This window comes from Puma concolor, chromosome B1 (assembly GCF_028749965.1).
Source record: "Puma concolor isolate L17-30 chromosome B1, mPumCon1.1.hap2, whole genome shotgun sequence".
Taxonomy (NCBI): Eukaryota; Metazoa; Chordata; class Mammalia; order Carnivora; family Felidae; genus Puma; species Puma concolor.
Window position 1 is genome coordinate 203,018,142 of NC_141670.1, and position 20,740 is coordinate 203,038,881.

General features: G+C 56.2%; 1 protein-coding gene across 3 annotated transcripts in view; it reads right to left on the reverse strand.

Annotated features, from left to right (window-relative positions):
- The window catches only part of PPP2R2C (protein phosphatase 2 regulatory subunit Bgamma), a 138,967-nt gene that overhangs the window by 41,085 nt on the left and 77,142 nt on the right, over positions 1–20,740 (reverse strand). For all 3 annotated transcript variants that reach the window (XM_086705497.1, XM_086705498.1, XM_086705496.1), the window contains exons 2-5: positions 13,612–13,709; positions 11,427–11,592; positions 9,042–9,154; positions 2,242–2,419 (exon numbers count right to left, since the gene is read on the reverse strand). In XM_086705497.1, the coding sequence (XP_086561623.1) occupies positions 2,242–2,419; positions 9,042–9,154; positions 11,427–11,592; positions 13,612–13,709 (555 nt within the window). The remainder of the gene's footprint in view (positions 1–2,241; positions 2,420–9,041; positions 9,155–11,426; positions 11,593–13,611; positions 13,710–20,740) is intronic.

The following is a 20,740-nucleotide window of genomic DNA, read 5'->3' on the forward strand; positions in this document are numbered from 1 at the left end:
CGCTGCAGGTACACGCGAGTCCCACGCCCACCTCGTGTGCAGACCTGGGGCTCCCATGTGACTCGTTTCACTCTGCTAGGAAGCTGGCCCACACCTCACACCTGGCAGCCGACGTCTGGCTGTGTGGCCCGCCGTGGGGGCCCCCAACTGCTGGGGCAGTGCCTGGCAGGAGATCCCCCCCCACTGACCCTCTTCCATCACCCTTGACTCAGGCCTGGCCAGTGAGAGCACTGCATCCCCCCCCCCACCCCAGTCATGGGTTTGGAGGTGCCCCTGAGGCCCAATCAGAGCCCATGGGGTGCCATCTGGGGGCTTATAGTGGGACAGTTCACAGAAAACTGGTCTCTTGTCTCTTGGACTTTACTCTGGGAGGGCGGGACATGTGCCGCTGGCCCCCATTTGCCGCCACGTGGCACCTAAGACAAGCCTCTAGAGCAGAGAGCAGAGGCAAGAAGCAGAGAGAGAGATCCGATGACATTGTTTCAGCCCCTGAATCCACCTGTGCCTGAAGCCTTCTCACGGTCCATAAGTCAACAAATGCCGTTTTGCCTGAGCCAATGGGGATGAACTGTTCTAACCCTTGCAACAGAAGAGTCCCGACCAACTGAAGCTCTCCCATCGGGGAGGGGGTGGGACCTACCAGGCTTTCAGCCTGAACGGAAGGTCAGGCAGATGCCCAGCCCAGCCCTGTCCACCAAGCCAAATTTGAGCTTCCATTCCTTCCAAGCTGTTCCAGCCTCAGCTCCTCCTTGAACCTTTGTGACCATCCACCTCCACCCTCCAGGCTCATCGCACTCGCTCCCTCGGGGCAGGAAGGAGACAGACGCTTACGTTTCCCAACACGCAGAGCACCAGCTCCGTGCTGGGTGCATCTCGGCGGGGCTCCCTGAACCCTGCAGTCCCAGCGGGGAGGGGCCGGTGAGGAGTCCGAGGCTCCCAGAGATCTGGCTACTCACCAAGGTCAGCGAGCTTGAATGTGCAGAGTGAGACTCCCACAGAGAGAGGCTCACGTTGACCGCGAGGCCCCACATCTGCCCTACATCCTCTTGCTGGGCTCAGGAACAGCGGGTGGCACTCTCTGCCCCTCCGAGCCCCCTTCTCCCCGTTCCCAGGGTCTCCCTGCCCACTGGCCTCTGGCAGGTGCCTAGCTCTCGGCCCTCAGAAGTCGTTTGCTACCCTCTGCTTCTCCTTCAGACCTTCCAGGCTGCTCCTTCTGGCTCCCAAACGCCCTCCCGGCCAGTCCTAGCTTCTGCCCCGAGGGACACAACCCACTCTTGACCGGTGAGGCGGGAGCAATAGCAGGCATGACAGCCCGTGTTGGGAGCTTCTCATGGCAAGAACTGCCCGGCACCCCACACAGAGCGGACACCTGGAGACCGTCAGCTTGCACGAGAACTCTTGGGGGTGGGGGGCCTCGCACGCCCTGCCACTGCACACCTGAGAGGCATCCTTCACAAAGGGCAGCTGGATGTGAAGGTTGGACATGGGGATCCGGGGCTGGGGGGCCTGGGCTGGACATTTGCTAGGTGTGAGCTTTGAGCAGGTTAACTGGGGCTCCCCGTGACTCAGTTTCCTCATCTGTAAAGAAGGCCACGATAGCACCTACCTCCTGGGTTGTTGTCAGGGTGATGTGAGTGAACGTGAACACATGCTGAGGCCAGGCAGAGAGCCGCACTGTGTATGATTATTATTGTTGGTCTGCAAGGCCCGACACCTTAGCAACCCTAGCTGGTCTGTCCCCTGCGGCCCTTCCCAGGCCTGGCTTCTGTACAGAGTTCTTTCTCCACTTATCAGTGGGGTCAGGACTGCCCCTAGCTTGCCTAGACACAGGGGACCACCAGGCAGGGTCCCCCTTTGGTCCCATCCAACCGGGCAGGTGACACCTCAACTCTCACTCTAAGCCCTGGTTGGGACCCCGAGGCTGTTCATCAAGCACTGAAGCCCCTGCCTTGGGCCACAACCCAGGAGGGCTGACCCCAGGCCTCTATCTCCTCCGTGGCCCCTGATGAGGTCCCAGAACGACATGGAAAACTACCACCTGGAGAAGGCAAGGGGACGAACAGAACCCTCGGCAGCCACGGCTTTAAAGTCTTCATAAAGCAACTCACTGTGGTTCCGAATCCGGGCCTCACTCACTCACTGGAGACGTTGCACCAAAGCAGAAGCCCCCAAGTCGGCTCGCTTACAACTGAGCCAACCGCCCCCACCCAGAAGCCCCCTGCCCGCAGCTGGAAAGGATACTGAAGCTCCTATCGGTGATGGCCAGGTGCCAGAGGTTAATGCGAAGGTCATCTGCCGACATGTACGTCTCACAGTCGCTGTTGACGGAGATGGAATTGATGTGGTAGGTGTGGCCATTGGCAAAGACCCTCCGTGGGCTCACCTCCACCATCAGATCCATGGGCTTCAGCACGGGCACCTGCAGAGGAGGGGCGGTCCCCAGGGCGATAAGGTGATGGGGGGAGTGCAGGGGAGCCAGCAGCCAAGGCAGGAAACGTCAGGCCGGGGCCGCGTGACCAAAGCTGGAGGCTGGGAAGGTGCACATAAGCAGTGCCCTGTGGCCAGCATGCACTGCCTGCCAGCCCTGCAGGGAACCTTCACCTCCCGGGATTGGTTCTGAGCCTGCTGTGTGACTTTGAAGCAGTGGCTGAACCCCTCCGCACCCCAGGTTCCTCACCTCTAAAATGGGATGATACCGTGGCAACCCCAGCCGATTATCCACCATTTCTGTTCCCTCCTCGCGAGTGGTGGCCCGGACAAGAACTACGTTTCCCAGCTGCCCTTGCAATTTGGGTGTGGCCATGGGACTGGTTCTCACCCATAGGAATGGGAGCACAGGGGTGCCTGGCACTTGTGAGCCAAGGCTGTTCGGAGGCAGGTGAGTCTTCTCCACCCCTTTCCCCCTTCCGCTGCTGGAAGGTGAGGAGCCAAGCTTTGGGAATGAAGGTCCGTGGGATGGACGGAGCCTGTGTCTCTGCGGGACAGCCATGTGTCACCCAGGACCTTTCCATGAGTGAGGAGTACATTTCGGCATCTTCCGCCCTGCAATGCCGGGGCTATTTGTTACAGCTGCTGGCGTTAGCCTAACTCCTACAAACTCCCACCTTAAAGGGTTGGTGTCAGGGGCCCCTGACACAGCATTGGTATCGTGCCTGGCTTCCCTGTGCGCCCTCCGCCTGAAACGTTCACCCTCTTTGAACACGTGGTCGTGCCGACTCCTCCTGTAAGACCCAGACGCAGCAGGCCCGGAGACGTAGCCTGCCCTGGCAGTGGGGGCACGGGCCTGCTCACCCCCACCACCTCTCTGCTAAGGCTCTTAGCGTGTGCCACGGCGTGTGTCGGGCACGACGCTCCATTCCAGTAAACCGTGAGGTCTTCAAAGGTATGGAGACGGGCACACAGACACGGCTTCATCAGTCTCTCCCAGGCCTGGCCCACGCTCGACGCTCAGGAAGTAGGGACTAGCACTGCCCTCCCCACGTCCCGGATGGGGAGACCGGATGCCAAGATGACCCCGACTTGTCGAAGTCGCCGTCAGGAAATGCAGAGCCAGGTGTGACTGTCCCGAGGGCATCCCGGTGGCAGGGCGGAGACCAGAAACCCTCCTGCCCTGCCGCCCACTAGTGTTACCCTCACCGGGGAACTCAGCTCTCTGGGCCTCACCTTCTTTATCTGTGAACAAGGGCGTGCTGGCACCAGCTCAGCGGCTTCTACGAGGACCCACGAGTTAACGCAGGTCAAGTGCGTTTAGAATGGCGCTGAGCACATGATGAGTCCTCGTGATGGTCCTCCTCAGGAGGTGATGGGGTGTGTGTGGGGGGGGGGGGAGGCCTCACACAGCCACGGGGGTTCCGGCGCGGGCCAGGGTGGACCCTGCTGCAGGGGCGATGGGGACTGCGTCCGGGAGAGAGGCAGCGAGGCCGGCCTCCGCGTGACGAGACCTTGGGATTCTGGAGACGGGCCGTGCAGATGTTGTGGACTAACTGCAGGCCTCCTGAGCCTGGGGCAGTGATGACCGGGTAGGATCCTGGGTGAGGACACACTGTGGTCGATGGGCTGCTTGTCCTCGAGTGGGAGAGAAAGACAATGACTGATACACAAGCGAGCGTGCGTGTGTGTGTGTACGTGTGTGAGAGTGAGATTTCACGTAGCGATAGGTGTTATTTAGAAAAATAAAACAGGTGCGGGGATGGGGTGACAGGGCCACGGGGGTGGGGCCAGGTTGGAAAGGTAGCCAGGAGGGGGCGTAGGAGAGGGGCTGCCGTGGGCTGGGCGGCTTGGACTCAGGCTCACACAGGACCTGAGAATCTCCTCCCAGGGCACCTCCCGAGTCCACCTCACTCTCAGGCCAACCAGGGGCTCGCTGGAGTCGCCAGTTTGTCACACCCCTGACCACGTGACGAGGCTGTCTTGTTCCTGCCTTGGCCTGGGAGCCAGTGAGGGGCACGCTGTGTCTTCCCTGGTTCACCTCTGGATCTCTGGTCCTCAGCCCAGGGCCCAGTACTCAGGTGAATGAGTTAACAGGTGAGCCAATGAATGGGCTGTGTCCCTCAAGCTCCCCAGGGACGGCTGAGATGGGAGGTGACAGCTTTGGAGCTGCAGTAGGGGTGGGTGAACACGAAGTGTTCCTTCTGATGCAAATGCAGTATGAGCGTGTGCCTGAGTGTGCCTGCGTGTGCACATGTGAGTTGCGTGTATGTGTGTATGAGTGAGGGGGTGTGCAAGTATGCACATGTGCTGGTGTATAAGTGTGTGTGCACGTGAATGTGGGTGTGTACGACTATATATGTGTGCGTGCATGTACATGTGTGTGCCTGCGTGTGCATGCATGTGTAAGAGTGTGTGCATATGTGCGAGTGTATGGAGTGCATGTGCACGTATGCATATGTGCAAGTGTATGGGTGTGTGTGTGCATGAATGTGGGTATGTACAACTATATATGTGTGCGTGTATGTACATGTGTGTGCCTGCGTGTAAGAGAGTGTATGCATGTATGCATATATGCGATGTATGGGTGTGTGTGCACGAGTGTGGGTGTGTACAAGTATATGCATGTGCATGAGTGCATGTGTGTATAAGAGTATATGCACATTGGCATATGTGTGGGTATATGAATGTGGGTGTGTACAACTATGTGTGTGTGCATGCGTGTACATGTGTGTGCCTGCGTGTACATGCGTGTGTAAAAGTGTGTGCATATGTGAGAGTGTATGGAGTGCATGTGCACGTATACATATGTGCGAGTGTGTGTGCACGTGAATGTGGGTGTGTACAACTATATGTGTGCATGCATGTACATGTGTGTGCCTGTGTGCATGCATGTGTGTGTAAGAGTGTGTGCATATGTGCAAATGTATGGAGTGCGTGTGCACATATGCATATGTGCAAGTGTATGGGTGTGTGTGTGCATGAATGTGGGTGCGTGCAAGTATATGTGTGTGCATGCGTGTGTGTAAGAGAGTGTATGCATATATGCGATGTATGGGTGTGTGTGCACGAGTGTGTGTGCAAATATATGCATGTGCGTGCATGCATGTGTGTATAAGAGTATGTGCACATCGGCATATGCGTGGGTATATGAATGTGGGTGTGTACAACTATATGTGTGTGTGCATACATGTACATGTGTGTGTCTGCGTGTACATGCATAAGAGTGTGTGCATATGTGCGAGTGTATGGAATGCGTGTGCACGTATGCATATATGCGATGTATGGGTGTGTGTGCACGAGTGTGGGTGTGTGCAAGTATATGCATGTGCGTGTGTGCATGTGTGTATAAGAGTATGTGCACATCGGCACATGCGTGGGTATATGAATGTGGGTGTGTACTATATGTGTGCATGCATGCATGTACATGTGTGTGCCTGTGTGTACGTGCATGTGTAAGAGCGTGTGCATATGTGCGAGTGTATGGGTGTGTGTGTGCACGAGTGTGGGTGTGTGCAAGTATATGCATGTGTGTGCGTGCATGCGTGTATAAGAGTATGTGCACACAGGCATATGTGTGGGTATGTGAATGTGGGTGTGTACCAGTATATGCATGTGCCTACGTGTGCATGTGCGAGCATGGGTGTGTGAGTGTTCATGTGAGTGGGGCACGCGAGTGTGCATGTGTGTGCATGAGTGTGGGTGTGTGCCACATTGGCACGTCGGTCTGCCTGGTTCTGGGCCATTCTTGTGTCGCCGGCTCTGTGCCTGAGCTTCTAGGCTCTCGGCCTGGGAGGTGATGTCGGTGTGCCCGGGCCTCTTAGGGGGCCGTCCGCCTTGCACATCTCCCCATGTATCAGCTATTCTGGATCAGCTCCTAATCTTCCCTTCCCTCAAAGCACAGCTACCATCTGCCTCGGGGACCCCTGGACTCTCTCACGTCGCACCTGCTGCTGGAGAAGGTCAGAGCGCCACTGGCCTCGCAAAGTCTTGGATCTCAGTCCACTTCCCCTCCTTCTGGGCACACTGTTTCCTCCCGTCGGACTTGGGCTACATCAGGGCTCCAGCCATTCACTGCCACCCCCAAACCATATTTCAAAGCCACTGAAAGCCTCTCCTTAAAGGAGACGAAGAGTGAAAATAAACATGCCCTGAAGGTTTGGGTGTCTCATGAATAAAACATTCCCCACCTTTCAACACTTCCAGAAGCCAGAGTCTAGTCAAGGTGAGAGGCAGGAGGGCCGTCACATAAACACTAAGGACAGAACTCTGTGGATACAGAAGGCTGGAGTGCGCAGAAGGATGATTTACAGAGGAGAAGGCGAACAGGGTTTTAAAGGATGAATAGGAGTACGCCAAATCAACAAGGTAGAGAAAGGCCTCCCTGTGCGTCTGTCACAGCACTGACCACCAGTGTGGGGTGACTCCATGTGCCTGACACCCAGGGACCTAGCACAGGGCCAAGGACAGAGTAGTCTGTTAGTAAATAACAGCGCCAGCCTCCAGCATGAGCGGCAGGGATCGCGTCAAGAGGTGCACAGGGCTGGGTGGCTTGGGTGACATGGGAGGACACACGGAAGAGGTGAGACGAGGAAAGACCCAAATGCCCTCGTTCCTTCTCCTTTCTCCCCCAGCCTCAAGGGACGGCTAAGGGCCATCTGGGGACGTGAGTGAAATACAGAGCAAAGTCTCAGATGCTGAGAGGGAAATAAACCCGATTCCCGTGGGCCCCCGGCTCTGCCGCAAATGCCAGGCCCATCAAGAGGTGATAATTGTATCCTTCCCACAGATGAAACCCTCATACACTTTCGTGGGGCTGGGGGGTGGGGCGGGGGACACCGTCCCTCCCATTAGTCAATGTTGAAGCTAATTGGCCTCCTGACTTCCTCAGAATTTATTTGCACAATTTGCGAGTCATTTAGGGGCCAGTATGTTTAAATATTTATTTCTCCATCTTGGGAACAACACTGATTACCGTTCCATATTTAACGACAATTTGCCGGACACCTAGGGAGCGCATATGCTAAGCTGTTTCAGAGAAGGTGAGTCACCGGCCCCATTTTGCGGACAAGGAGACTGAGGCACACAGCCCAGGGCCCTGCCTATAGCCACCTGACCAGTGTCGAGTAGACCTGGAGTGGCTGGGGAGCCCGCGGGAGGCGCTAACACCCCCACGCCGGGCCTCGCCACTGTCCGCCTGGAGCGGACAGCCGTCGTTGTGAATTGTGTCCTCCTCACCCAGGAGTACAGGCAGCTCGGATGATGTGACCCAGCCTTTCCACATTGGCTAGAACATGGAACCTGCCCGGGACTCAGGCCGCTTGCTCTGAGCCCGGCCTATCCCAGGAGCAAGGGACACCGACTCAGACCCAATCCCTCCCTTAGGCTCTTTGTTTCACTGAGGCCTCCCAGTGCCTAGAGCAGGGCTGGGCACATAGTAGGTGCTTCCAAGTGTGTGATGAATGAATAAACTCAAATTAGCCGTGCACCAGCATCACCTTCAACAAACGTGAACAAAGCACCCACTATGTTCCAGGCTCAGTTCTAGAAGCCAGGGACAGCCGAGATGGCCTCAGCAGGCTTCCTGCCCCCCTGGAGAAGGACAGGGGCAGACTTTCACGGAGTCCTCCAGCAGGACACCATTAACCATTCCCGTGGCTCTCCCACGAGGTGGGGGGTCTCATTCCCGCTTCACGGAGGAGACCGGGAGGCCCATCCTGGAGCCCAACTTCCCTGGGTTTGGATTCAGCTCTCATTTCATCTGTAAAACGGGGCTGATGATCATGTGCCCACGTTCTAGGACTGAGTCATTACAGGCAGAGTGCCCGGAAGACACAACGCTCGCCACGGAAGTGCTTATTCTCATTCCAGATCAGCAGTCGGAGGCTCGTGGAGGCAGAGAGCCTTGCCCAGGGGCGCACCGCCAGGAGGAGGCCGAGGCAGGATTGGAACCCAGATCCTGGGACTCCACTACCCTTTCTGCCATGTCTCACACCCCTCCCCGGAAGAAAGAGGAGCTCTTTTGCCTTTTAAGCATGTGGGGACAGGAGGTGGCCTCAGCAAGGCCCTGCATCTTAACCTCCCCGGCCTCTTTTAAGACAACTGCATTGGGTCGAGCCTCCGTACCGGCTGTGGAGAACCGTGCCTTCCAGGCTTCCCTCGGTCCCTCGACAAAGGGCTTGGAATCCACACAAAGCTCCCCTCCCAGGTTCTCCTCTTCTGGCTCTGCCACTCATTCGGCGGAGTGGCTTTGGGGGAGTTGCTGCCTCTCTCTGGGCCTCAGTTTCCCCCTCGGTGTAGCAAGGGGTTCTAGAACTTGCTCTGCACCCACAGCTGCAGTTCACAAGCGCTTCCTGGACGTGCATCACTCCCGCCTCATCCGCACAACACTTCCGGGAGAAACATGACCATCCCAGCTCTTCTGGTGGGGAAACCGAGGCTTCCAGCAGGGAGAAAGCCCACAGCCACCCCACGAGTAAGCAGCCCAGCCAGGACCTGAACCCAGCTCTGGCAAAAATCTCAAAGGCCCTCCGAGTCCTAAAATCCTCCCCGTTTAACAACAGAAGCATGCGCCGCTTCCCGTTTGCTGGAACCTTCCGTGGTCCACATCTCACCTGCAGCGACGTCACCGTGGACAGGTCTTTAAGCTTCCCTTCTTCATCTTTTAGGTTATATCCCTCGGGCCTCTTATCTCGTTCTGTAATCTTCCATAACTTGATAGTTTTATCTTTAAAAACAAAGCAAATGAAACAGGATACGTGATGAACACCAGCACAGGGAACGGGCCACGAGGTAGGGGAGCGCTCATCCGGGAATCACCTGACCGGGGTCCTGCTCTCGGACAGGCAGGTTCTTTCTCCTGTGCACCCATGCGCTGAACACGGCCGTGAACGGGGTATCTGTCCTCGATCTCTGCCTCCTCACAACTGATCCCAAGGGACAACTCCCGGGTCAAAAGGGAAGGCACCTCTGAGGGCAGCTGGCCAAGTCTAAAGCCACGTCCAGACAGCATGCCACTGCAGTTTCTCACTTTTTAGGCTCTGCAGCGGCAGACAAAGGAGGGTGACCCACATTTCTGAGCAGCACCCCGCCCATCCAGAGGGCAGGTTCGCAGTGGCCTCACTTCTCTGAAATCCTGCCACAAATATCAGGAGGGTCATGTAGTAGCTGTGATGCTACCTTTTATACGTCAATGTGGCAAAGCCAGGCTACCCTGGTATCTGGTCAAACGTAGGTGCGTGTTGCTCTGAAGGTTTTTTTTTTTTTTTTTTTTTTTTATTGGATGGAATTAACATTTAAACCCGTAGAGGAAAGCAGGCTGGCCTCCATTGTGCGGGTGGGCCTCATCTAATCAGGTGAAGGCCGTACAGGACAAAAGACTGACCTCCTCTGAGGAAGAGGGAATTCTGCCAGCAGATGGCCTTCGGACTCGAGCGGCCACGTTAGCTCTTCCCTGGGTCTCCAGCCTTCCAGCCAGCCCTGCACATTGTGGATCTGCCGGCCCCCACAATCATGTGCGACAACCCCTCAAAGTAAGCCTCTTTCTATGTATCTATATCTACACGTTACACCCGTCCACACGCCTCGGTCCCGTTTCTCTGGAGAACGCCAGCCGCTCCTGTGCCTCAAACACACACCGTCAGGCTCAGGAGAACGAAGAGGGAGACGACTGAGATGACTAAACCCTTGATATGTACCCAAAGACATGCGTTAGCAAAGGGAGCAGCTGGGATTTAAACCCGGGAGGTGGGGGGGTGGTGAGCAGCTCTGAGAGTGGGAGGGTAGGGAGCTTCTAAAGCTGCCTTCCCTCCAGAAGGGCAGGAGGAGAATGACGCACCCTGTTCCCACGGGTAGAGGGAAAGCACGCGTGCGGCTCAGGAGCTCTGGCCCTGCTCTAAACCCACTGTGGCTTCACATCACTCCGTCCTCCCAGGGCCCCCGCGAGGCAGGCACACCCATCACAGTTCAGATGGGGAAGTGGCAGGACCAGGATGTGAACCACATTAGGGTCTCCCGTCCTTGGGGAGGTCCACGCTGCCTCTGCTCCAGTGCTGGCTGAACATGACCCCGTGCCAGGCACCCCTGAGGGGGTCTCAGATCGTGCACGTGGCACAGTGAAGGACGAGGACAGCGGGAGCTCCTGGAGGGCAGGCCTGGGGCAGGGAGGGGCCGGGACCGACCGCAGGAGGGACCCCAGGCTCGGCTGAGACGTCAGCGAGGGCTCAGTGGAAGGTGACACCCAGTGGAGGTCTCCGGGATAAGGATGGATGGTAGGGCTGGGTGGCCAGGCGAGGGGCAGGGAGGGCAGCCTTTGGGCACAAGGCTGGGTCGGTGGGGTTGAGTCTGGGCCATTTCAAGGATGCCTTAGCAGCCGCACCGAGTCTGGGCTCTGATGGAGGAGACGGGTGGTGTCGCCTTGTGAGGCTCACGCACACTGCAGCAGGACTGGCTGGTCTCAGGGTGCTGGGGGGGGTGGCGCGTCACCTCCCATCACCCTCACCACAACACAAGGGAGGGAGCTGCATGCACCCTGCTGCCCAGGTGGGGAAACCGAGGCTCAGGGAAGCAAGGAGTCTGGCCAGGAAGTCGGGGGCCTGGGGGCGCACGCGTTCTCCCTGGGGCAGAAGGGTCAGGTGGCCAGCCAGGCTCCTAAATCCGTGCCCGTCCTGCAGCCCACCCCACCCCCAAGAGTGGCAGCCGCACTCTTGCAGAAGACCTAAGCTTGCCTCCTTCACTGGGACAATCGAGCTCCCCCCACACCCCCTGAACAAAGGTAATCACGGAGCCATTCCTGACTCAGCTGCTTGGAATAGTGGGAACGAGCCTCATGCCCAGCCACGGGAAAAGGCTAAGACACAGCGGGGTCACCGCAGGGAATTCACGCGCTGCTCAAAATATGATTTTGGGGTTCTCGGGACCTGGGAAAATGCTCACAACCTAAGCGAGGTGGGAAAGAGCACTTGACGGCCCAGGGCGGGCACAGGCGGGCGGCCCCTCACCGTTCGTGGACAGCAGGGAGTGGGCGGCATTCTGCTGCGGAAGCCACTTAATCTTGTTGATTTTCTCCTCTATCTCCAGACTCTTGAGATAGTCAAACTCCGGCTCGTGGCTCTGGAAGGTGCTGTAGACGTCATACTCGCCCTGGCTGTGAGGCGCATTTTTACTCTGCAAGAAAACCCAGACGAGGACACCTGAGCTCCAGGATGGCAGGGGTGGGGTGGGAGCAGCCCCCCAGGCAGGGGTGAGGGACGCACTGACCAAACCCTCAGAGAGCCCGACTGCCAGGCGGCCCGTGTCCAGCAGAGCTCGCAGACCCGATGCCAGGGTCAAAGGAAACCAAGCCCTGTCTCCTTCTCTGTCCAATAAGTAAAACCAGCAGCAACCGGGCTACCTCATCGCATTTGATGAACACCTACTATGTGCTGGGTACTGAGCTAAGTGCTTCTCACTCCTCGTCTTGTTCTAGCCTTGCGGCCCCTCTGCGGTGGGCACCGTGAGTCTCCCCATTTTAAAGATGGGAAAGCGGAGGCTTGGAGATGAGTTGACCACCCCCGCCCAAGGCCATGTGTCCACTAGGTGCTGTCACCCGTGCCTCTGAGGTCTGACACCAAGGCCAAGGCTCTGGCCTCCTCCTCCAGTCTGAGTGTCCAACTCAGGAGGCCTGACTTGAGGAATGAACGTGCTCTGGAACAGATACTACACTGTGGCAGAATATCCCGCAATGCCAGTCACGTCCCGGCGACTTTCCTCAGCAGGCCCACCCTGGTTTACGCAGCGAGCTCCCAACACGGACCCTCGCAGTAGATCCCTCAACACAGTGCGGTGGGGAATCCATTGCGGGCAGAGGGACAACTGTCCCAGCAGACGATTTCAGTTTATGTGACAACATGAAGCTTCTACCAGAAGTATAACCTGCCTGGGAGCAAAGTGGAGACATTCCACCACGCACGATTTCAAAGTTCCTGTGCACTTTCTCCAAAAGCATCTACTGCTATGTTTCCACACCTGTCCTGCTTCTGGAAAGCTTTCAAGTTCCCCTGGATGCCTGGCTAACTCCCTTTCCCGTGAGCACTGCCCACAACAAAGGTCAGCGGGACCAGGATAAAGAAAACCATTAACAGGAGAAAAATTCAGAGTTGAGAAACTTGCATCTTGCGAATTAATTTCTTTCTGCAAAAAGGAGCTTTGAGATCCCCGGCCGGCTACCCTGGTCCCCGTGAAATCAGCACGCTCCGGCCACGGTGCATGGGTGACCGATTTTCAGCTGTCCACTCTCTGACTATGTGTCCTTGCTAAGCTATTTCACACCCTCTGAGCTCCGGTCTCCCCATCTGTGAAATGAGACCACTAATGGCCCCTGATTGTGCCACTGGGGCTGTTGTGAGGAGGCTGACGGGGGTGAGCACGGTGAAGTCTGACCTCAATCAGGTCCGGAACTGGATGGAGCAGGGTTGCGTCTGCAACATCTCCCTCCTCCCCTCTCTCCTTCTCAATCGCCCCTCCTCCTCTTCTCTTTCTCCTGTCCCTTCCCCCTCCCCTCCCCGACCCCCTTGGTTTTCACCATCCTGTCTTCAGCATCTAATCCCTGCACGGGTTTGGTGTGTGGGATGCCGCCACCCCCCCCCCCCCCCACCCCTTGGAGGCAGGCTGGCGTCTTGATTGCAATCCCTGGTCTTTGCTCACTGGCTGGGCGACTTCTCCAAGTGTCCTCATCTGTAAAATGGGTGTCGGTCCCCACCCTCTGGGGTGGGCAGTGGAGAGTAAATGAGAAACGTCCTTAAAGAGCATAGCAAGGGGACTGCACACAGTAGGTACTCAACAAATGGGGGCCTTTTTATCATGAGGCTTCTTTCAGTGGTTCAGAAACAGTACCCACCCCCCCACCCCGGGTGGGCTGATCCAGGCCACTCCGGTCTTACCCGGAATTCTGCTGGACAACAAACCTCACCAGGGCGAGGCCTGGGGCTGAGCCTCATCGCCAACCCCCGCCTGACCCCTGCAGAAAACGCAGTCCTCCTGTCCCCCCACCTCTGGCTGGGACAGCGCCCAGGCACAGGGCAGTAATCTCAGCCTTATGCCAGGACAACAGCCCGTCCTGAGGGCCTCTCAGGGATCCCGGGCAGAATGAGCAAGGGCCCGCGTTGGGTGTAGCCCCCCTCCCGCCACCACCAGGTCCGGCCGCACCTCTGGCTCCCGCTGGAAGATGACGACCCGGCCACCCTTGTCGCCTGTGGCCAGCAGCTCTCCGGTGTGGTTGAACTCAACAGTAGAGATGATATCAGCTGTGGGGGGGGAGAGACAGGAAGGCGTGGCTCGTTAGGACCCCAGCACTGCGCAGGTCCACAGAACTAGGACCCACCCGCACAGAACGCACCCCTGGGCTGTGCCACCGTCTGGAAGCAGGAGCCCGAGGGTCAGGTGCCCTGACGAGGGGCGAGTGGTCCCCCTGTCCCCTCCCCGCTGGCTGCAGGACCCGTCCGTGGGCTTTACTCTGTCTCCGTCCTGCTTCCTACCTTCCTCCCCCTCGTGCTTCCAGAGGCAGTTTGGGGGTTTCACGTGCTGGCCGGGAGACCGGGCTACAAATTGGACACTAGCCCTACTCTGGGGGCCCCTGGGACCAACTGTGGTCAGCCCTGCCCCGCATGAGCCCCCCGTCAGTGGGACCCCCTTAAGCTTCACATTCCTGGCCCGGACTCTGCAGGCACCAGAATCTCCGATCCGGCTTTAGCACGGTGGACCTACTTTCCGACAAACCGCAGCTATGATCACAGCCCCTGCCTGGTTCTCCCACAGCTGCCAGAGTGATGCCCGAAACCCTCCGCGGGTCCACAAAACCAGACGCTGTTCCCTCCCGAAGCCTCCCTCTGCAGCCTCCCTCTCAGGTGGTGGCAGCTCCATACCCCCCAGCCCCGGTCGGGCCCCAGCCTTGGGAGTCTCTGTGACCCCTTTCTCTCTGCCCCTCTCCCCTGCCATGTCCAGTCCCACTGGCTTGGCCTTTGCAATACACCCAGACTCCACCCACATCTCCCCACCTCTCGCCCCCGCAAGATTCTGACAGCCCGCGAAAGGACCTCCTGGCTTCGTCCCTGCTCCTGCTATAAGCTAGTGCCAGCACAGCAAGAGGGGGCCTACCCGAAACCCATCTGACCTCAGGGTAAAAAGCAAAGGTCTCAGAGTGGTCTAAAGCCTGAGTGGTCTCTGGTCCTCAGAGGCAGATCGCATCGGAAGCCCAAATGGTCACTCCCCTCCTGCACCCGCACAGAACTTGGTGTTGCCTTCCCCCTGAGGGCTGGGCAAGCCCCAGCCAGACCCCTCCCAGACCCCCCTCCCTCCCGGACTCTGGGCTTGGCCGTGTGATCTGCTCTGGCCTATGGGACACCAGCAGACAAGCCACCATCCAGAAATTCTCCCGCTTCCAGAAGGACCTGCCCGGGCTAGCCCAAGGTCCCAGGAGGAGGGGGAGGGACGCAGAAGAGTCAGCCCCTAGGAGGCCCCCTGCCTCCCCACTTACCCAGCCCAACCCATTCTAGTTCAGCAGATCTGCAGATGCGCCAGGAAAAAAAAAAATGTTTGTTGTTACGTCTTGTTTTTCACTCAGTAAAAGGTAACACCTCTCCCCCCCCCCCATCTCCCCTCCTGCCCACCTCCCTCTTCCACTCACACAGGGCTCCTTGCTGCTTCTCAAAAGCACCGGCCACCTCTTACTCAAGACCTCAAGTGATTTTTGCATTTCTATTCAATAAACGCCCTTTGCTTTTCCAACCGGTGCCTTTTAGAGGCAGCTTCCGGACTGCACTGGCCACTGGAGCCATAGGTAAATGCCGGCTTCGACAGCAAAAGAAAAGAGAAGAGAAAACGTGGTTTAGAAGCGGGATGATGGGCTGGACATTTTCATGGATCAAGATAAAGGCACATTTCGTTGAACTTAGAAAGACAAGACAAGACAGAGAGAGCGGCTGTACGGGAACATGTAAATGCCTGCGGAGCCCGGAGCTGGGAAAGGGCCGGGTCCCCCATGGGGCAGCCGGCCCTGCACTCAGACCAGCGGAACCAGAGCCCTCAGAGCTGGGTTCCCGCTACGTCGTATCAGCAGCCCCTAAGGGGCAAAGAGCAGGGTACGAAATTGTGCATGAAGTGTTTTTAATCATATAGACCAATGATCACAGCCGTACTAAATGCCAAACACACCGGGCAGAGGAAAGAGAAGCCGAAGAATGATTCCCCACCACGTTGGCACAGGGCGCTTTGGGGTGGTTGAAATAAAGTATTTTTGTTTCTCTTTCCACGTCTCTACATTTTCTCAATTTTCTGTAATGAATGTGTATTTTTAATAGTTTTCTCAGGGTATAAGTGATACATACAAATGGACATATTTCATGTATCCAAGTTGATGAGTTTGGACATATGCATAATTTATATTATTTTTATGACAGAAGAATAACAATGCTATTAAATTAAAACGCCAACGTGACCACCGGTGCCCAGAGCGAACGCAGTCCTTAAATGCTGGGCGGTTTCCACAGTAACAGACGCTAACATCTGCAGGCAATTTACAATTTATGTGTCACTTTCACATCCACTGCCTCCTTTGAGACTCACGCCAGCCCCTGAGGGGGACACAACTATTCTTTCCATTGGCAGCCAGAGACGTGGAGGCGCCTACTTGGGGACAACCTCCCGAGCTGCTCACGGGCCAGTCGGAAGTCCTGGGTTGGAGTCTGGGCTCCAGCGTCTTGGCTGTGTGGCCTTGGGTTGGTCACGCCACTTCTCTGAGCCTCAGTGTTTTGGCTATAATAGTGTCTGCCCGGGATTGGAAGCTCCAGTGGGACTACGGGGTGTGAGGGTCCAGGAGGAAGGATCGCGACTCTGAGCGAGGATGAGTTACTAAAATTTACTGCACGGAGAAACGAAAGTTCCCTCTCGGCCTTGCTTCTGGCCTCCACGCACTTTGCCGTGGCCAGCCCAGAAGTGTGCGGGATGAATGGCGGCTCAACTTCACTGTGCGGATTTGGGGATCCCGGCGTCCAGCCCCACTAGTCCCATCGCACAAACACTTACGGAGCAAGCAGACCATGGCACCGCTCCCTCAGGCCTCAGGTTGGTGGGTGTTTCACATCTATTTATTGCTACAGGAAGTATCTTCTAGGGGTTGCCATAGGCAAGGTTACTTCCCCTGAGAGCTGGAAATTCTTATCAATAAAACCTTGAAATCAGAAAGTCTCTCATCTTGGAATGTTTGACACATATCCAGTCCCAATACCACCTCCTCCAGGAAGCCTTCCTGGAGACCACCCCTGCCCCCCAGTTCAGCGGTCTCTCCTACAACTACAGTCTCATGCTCACTGTGGGTCCCTCATTGAATATGGACCCCTTCCTACATGGGGGTGGTCCCTGTCCAGGTTGCCTCTCACCTTGACCACAGAAGGGAACCCAGCAGTGTGGTCAATAATATGAACTCACATTCTTAAAGTGCTTGTTTTCCAGGCACTGTTCTAAATCTCTCCATAGAAGTTTTTGCTTCTGGAAATAGCTGGCGGCTCCTATTGGATCAACTCTCTCACCAATAGCGACGATAAAACCTCAACAGATAAAACAACAAAACACGACTGCCTGAGGCATTGGAGGGAACCAAGTACAGGTGGAACCTGCAGAAAAATCAGCAATTGAAATTCACTGGATAAGTTTCCTATTTTCATGGCTGAGGACAGGCCCCAGTCTGTGCCATGGGGCTACTGAAACTCAGACATAAAGTCGTACTCTTAAGGCTCAATAAATCAGAAGGCAGGGACTGGGGAAATCGTAGCAGCTGGAAAGTGAGGGAGTAAATTCTGGAAAGGGGGGGGGTGACTGAGGAAGTCCCCAAATGCAGCATATAAACTCTGCCCAAATCTTTGGCTACAAAACACACATGCGTATGACAGATTCCAAGCAACCCAGCGATGGCCCCCGGAGATAGGGTTTACAGTTGAGTTCAACCAAGTTAACTGCTCACAAACACAAAATAAAACAAAAAAAATGCTCTTTGGAGGGACATAAAAAACATCTCGAATCTCTACAATGTCATCATTCACAACGCCCAGGACAGAATCCAAAATTATATGAAGACATACAAAGAAATACGAATGCATCACCCATACTTAATATAAAGATGATTCATGGAGACTGGCCATGAAATGCCCCGGATGTTGGAATTGGCAAATGAAAAAATTAAAGTAGGTATTATAACTATGCTCAAGGATGCAAAGGAAATTACTCAAAGTAAAGAGAGAAAATAAATTTAAAAAAAAAAAAAAAAAAAGAACAGATCTTCTGGGATCCGCAGGTCAATGTCAAATGTCTAACACACACGTAATTGTGGTTCCAGAAGGAGAGGAGAGAGAGATAATAGAGTAGGAGAAAGACTTCAAGGAACAACGGCTGAAAAAAATCCCCCATACGGGAAAAGGCACCAGCGACACATTTTGGAAGCTCAGTTACCTCCAGAGAGGATAAATACAAAGAAACCCGCACCTAACTGTTGAACGACTGAGGACCAAATTAGTGATAGAATTTTGTAAGCGGCTGGGAGAAAACCATGTCACGTTCAGAGGCATCAGGCCTCCAATGACTGACGATTTCTCATCAGAAAGGATGCAGTCCAGAAGACGTTCAAAGGGCTGAATGAGAATTGAAAAGTCAGTGAACCCAGAATTCTGTATCCAGTGGACGTACTCCTCAAGAACGAAAAGCAAACGAAGACATTTCAGTTAAGGCCTTCCAGGGGCCAGAAATCCAATCTCAGAACAGTCCTACTGTCCTATCATCATTCTCTCTTTACAGATAAGCGACCTTGGTCACCGAGAGGCAAGGAGCTTGCCCAAGGTCACATATGCAGCAGGGCCTGTGCAGTGTGTCCCTGCACCCACACCACAGGGTTTCACAGTGCCACTCAGCCATTGAGTGAGGGCTGCCAAGCCGCCTGACAAGCCAGTGATGGCTCCGAGTCACCCTGTCACGGGTGAAGAAAAATCCCATGAAAGCCCATGCTGCCTTCCCACTTGAGAGGTCCCCTCTTCCTTCTCCTTCAGCTCCTCAAAAGGCAAGGCTGGAAGAGGCAGCTTGGGCCACGGCACCAGGACACATCTGTCACCTCCCTGGAAATGGCCACCATGCAGTGCCAGCAGGGGAAGCCCAGAGCCACCCGGTCCGGGGAGCCAGAAAGCCACACTGTGGCCCAGTATGGGCTTAGGGAGAATCAGAGGTGGTGTTGGATGTGACCAGCCAAGTGACAAGGCCCACATTGGGAACTGGAGCCAGGGGTGGTGTTGTGGAATGAACCGTGTCCACCCCCCCCCCCCCCAAATATGTTGAAGTCCTAGCCTCCTGTGACTGTGACCTTATTGGGGTCATCTTTGCAGATGATCGAGTTGAGATGAGGTCGTACTGGACTACGGTGGGCCCTAAATCCAATGACTGGTGTCCTACAAAGAAGCCTATGTGATTTCACAGGGACACACACACATGCAGGGAGAAGGCCATATGACAACAGGGCAGAGACTGGAGAGACTCATCTGGAGGCCAAGAAACATGAGAAAGTGCCGGCCACCACCAGAAGCTGGGGGACAGATTCCTCCCTGGAGGCTTCAGGAGGAGCACGGTCCTGCCGATGCTTTGCTTTCAGTCTTCCAGCCTCCAGACGGCGAGAGAAGGGATCTCTGTTGTTTTAGGCCACTGAGCTCGTGGCCCTTTGTCTCGGCTGCCGTAACTGACACAGAGGGAGAACAGAGCTAACACAAGAGGCCACACACACGCCAGCCCTGGAGGACACGGGCTGCACCCCGGGTTGTGGCTCCGGCTGGTGCCACATGGGGGCAGGAGCCCGCGGATCTCCAGGATATCTGCTGTGACTGTCGCCAGAGGAAGATACTCCAGTCGAGCCCTGGTGTGTACTAGCTGTGTGACCTCACCCAAATCATTCACCCTCTCTGAGCCCCAGTTGCCACAACTGTCATCCCTTCCTGGCCACAGTTCTCCTAGGGTTTATGTGAAATTCAAATGATTCTGTGGCCTGGAAAGTTCCCTGAAAACTCTGGCAGAAGCCTACACACCTGCAGGGGAGATTAAGATGCTTTTCGGGGCAGCGGGGGCGGGGGGGGGGACTCCTGCCCTGCTCGTCCATCACCGCCCGTCACCGTAAGTGCCGTCGACACCATTAATGATCCATCAGATGTCGGGGCTCACGGCAGAGGGGAGGCCTCAGAAAGCCCAGCCCGATCCTTCTGATGGGAGCAATGCCTTTAATTAGCATCGTCAGAGGCGTCAGGCTGATGAGGACGGAGGTGTGGGCAGAAAGAGAAGGGAAGAGGCGCCCGCCTGCTGCAGAAGGAAGCTCAGTGAGAGGAAGGAGGCCAGGCAGCGGGGCACCAGCCTGGGACAGGACTGGGTGAGCGGGCTTCCCCAGCACCTTCTCTGGGTTCCCCTGGGAGGGGTGACTTTGCAGCCCCTCCCCTCCTGAGGTAGAGCCTACTTTCCCACCCTTGGCCCTGCACGGCCTGTGACCTGCTTTGGCCAAAAGAATGGGGTGGGCACAAGAGGTGCTGGCTCCAAGCCCGGGCCTCACGAGGCCATGCAGCGCCTGCTCTCTGGGACCCCTGTGCCACCACGAACCCCCAGGCCAGCCTGCTGGAGGACGAGAGGCATGTGCGGCAGGGATGAGCCACTGCAGTGGAGGCCACACCGGGCCAGTCTACAGCCAGCCGGTCCCCAAAAATGACACAGCCCACCAGGACCAGCAGAGGCACCTTCCCGACCACAACTACCACGAGTGTGTGAGTGAGCACAGCCTAAGAACACCCACTAGACCTGCAGACTCAGGAGCAAAAATAAAGGCTTCTTGTTTGAAGCCACTGAGTTCTGGGGATGTTTGTTACACAGCAGGGGCTGACTGGGACGGGGGTTGCCAGGCAGAGCCGCGTCACGGCCTCTTTAAAACGAAGAACAGCCACCCACCCAGCTCTGCTCTGTAGATCACCTGTTTTTGGAGGCGGCATGGTCATTTAAAAGGGAAGACTTTCCTGATCAGAAAAAGTTAAAAGGGAAGACTTTTCCGGAGCAGAAAAAGCTCTCCACGACAGCCTAGGTTTTCAGGCAGGCATACGCTCCCTCCCCCACCAAGGGGCCTCATCTACACAGTGCTCTGACCACAGTGCAGTCCCTTCCGGGTTCACCTGGACAACTCTGATGGTTCTCCAGGTCTCGGCCCAAATGTCCCATTTCTGGGGAGGCCCCTGAGCCCTCCATGCTGACATCTGGTTCCTTCAGGTCACGGTGGCCT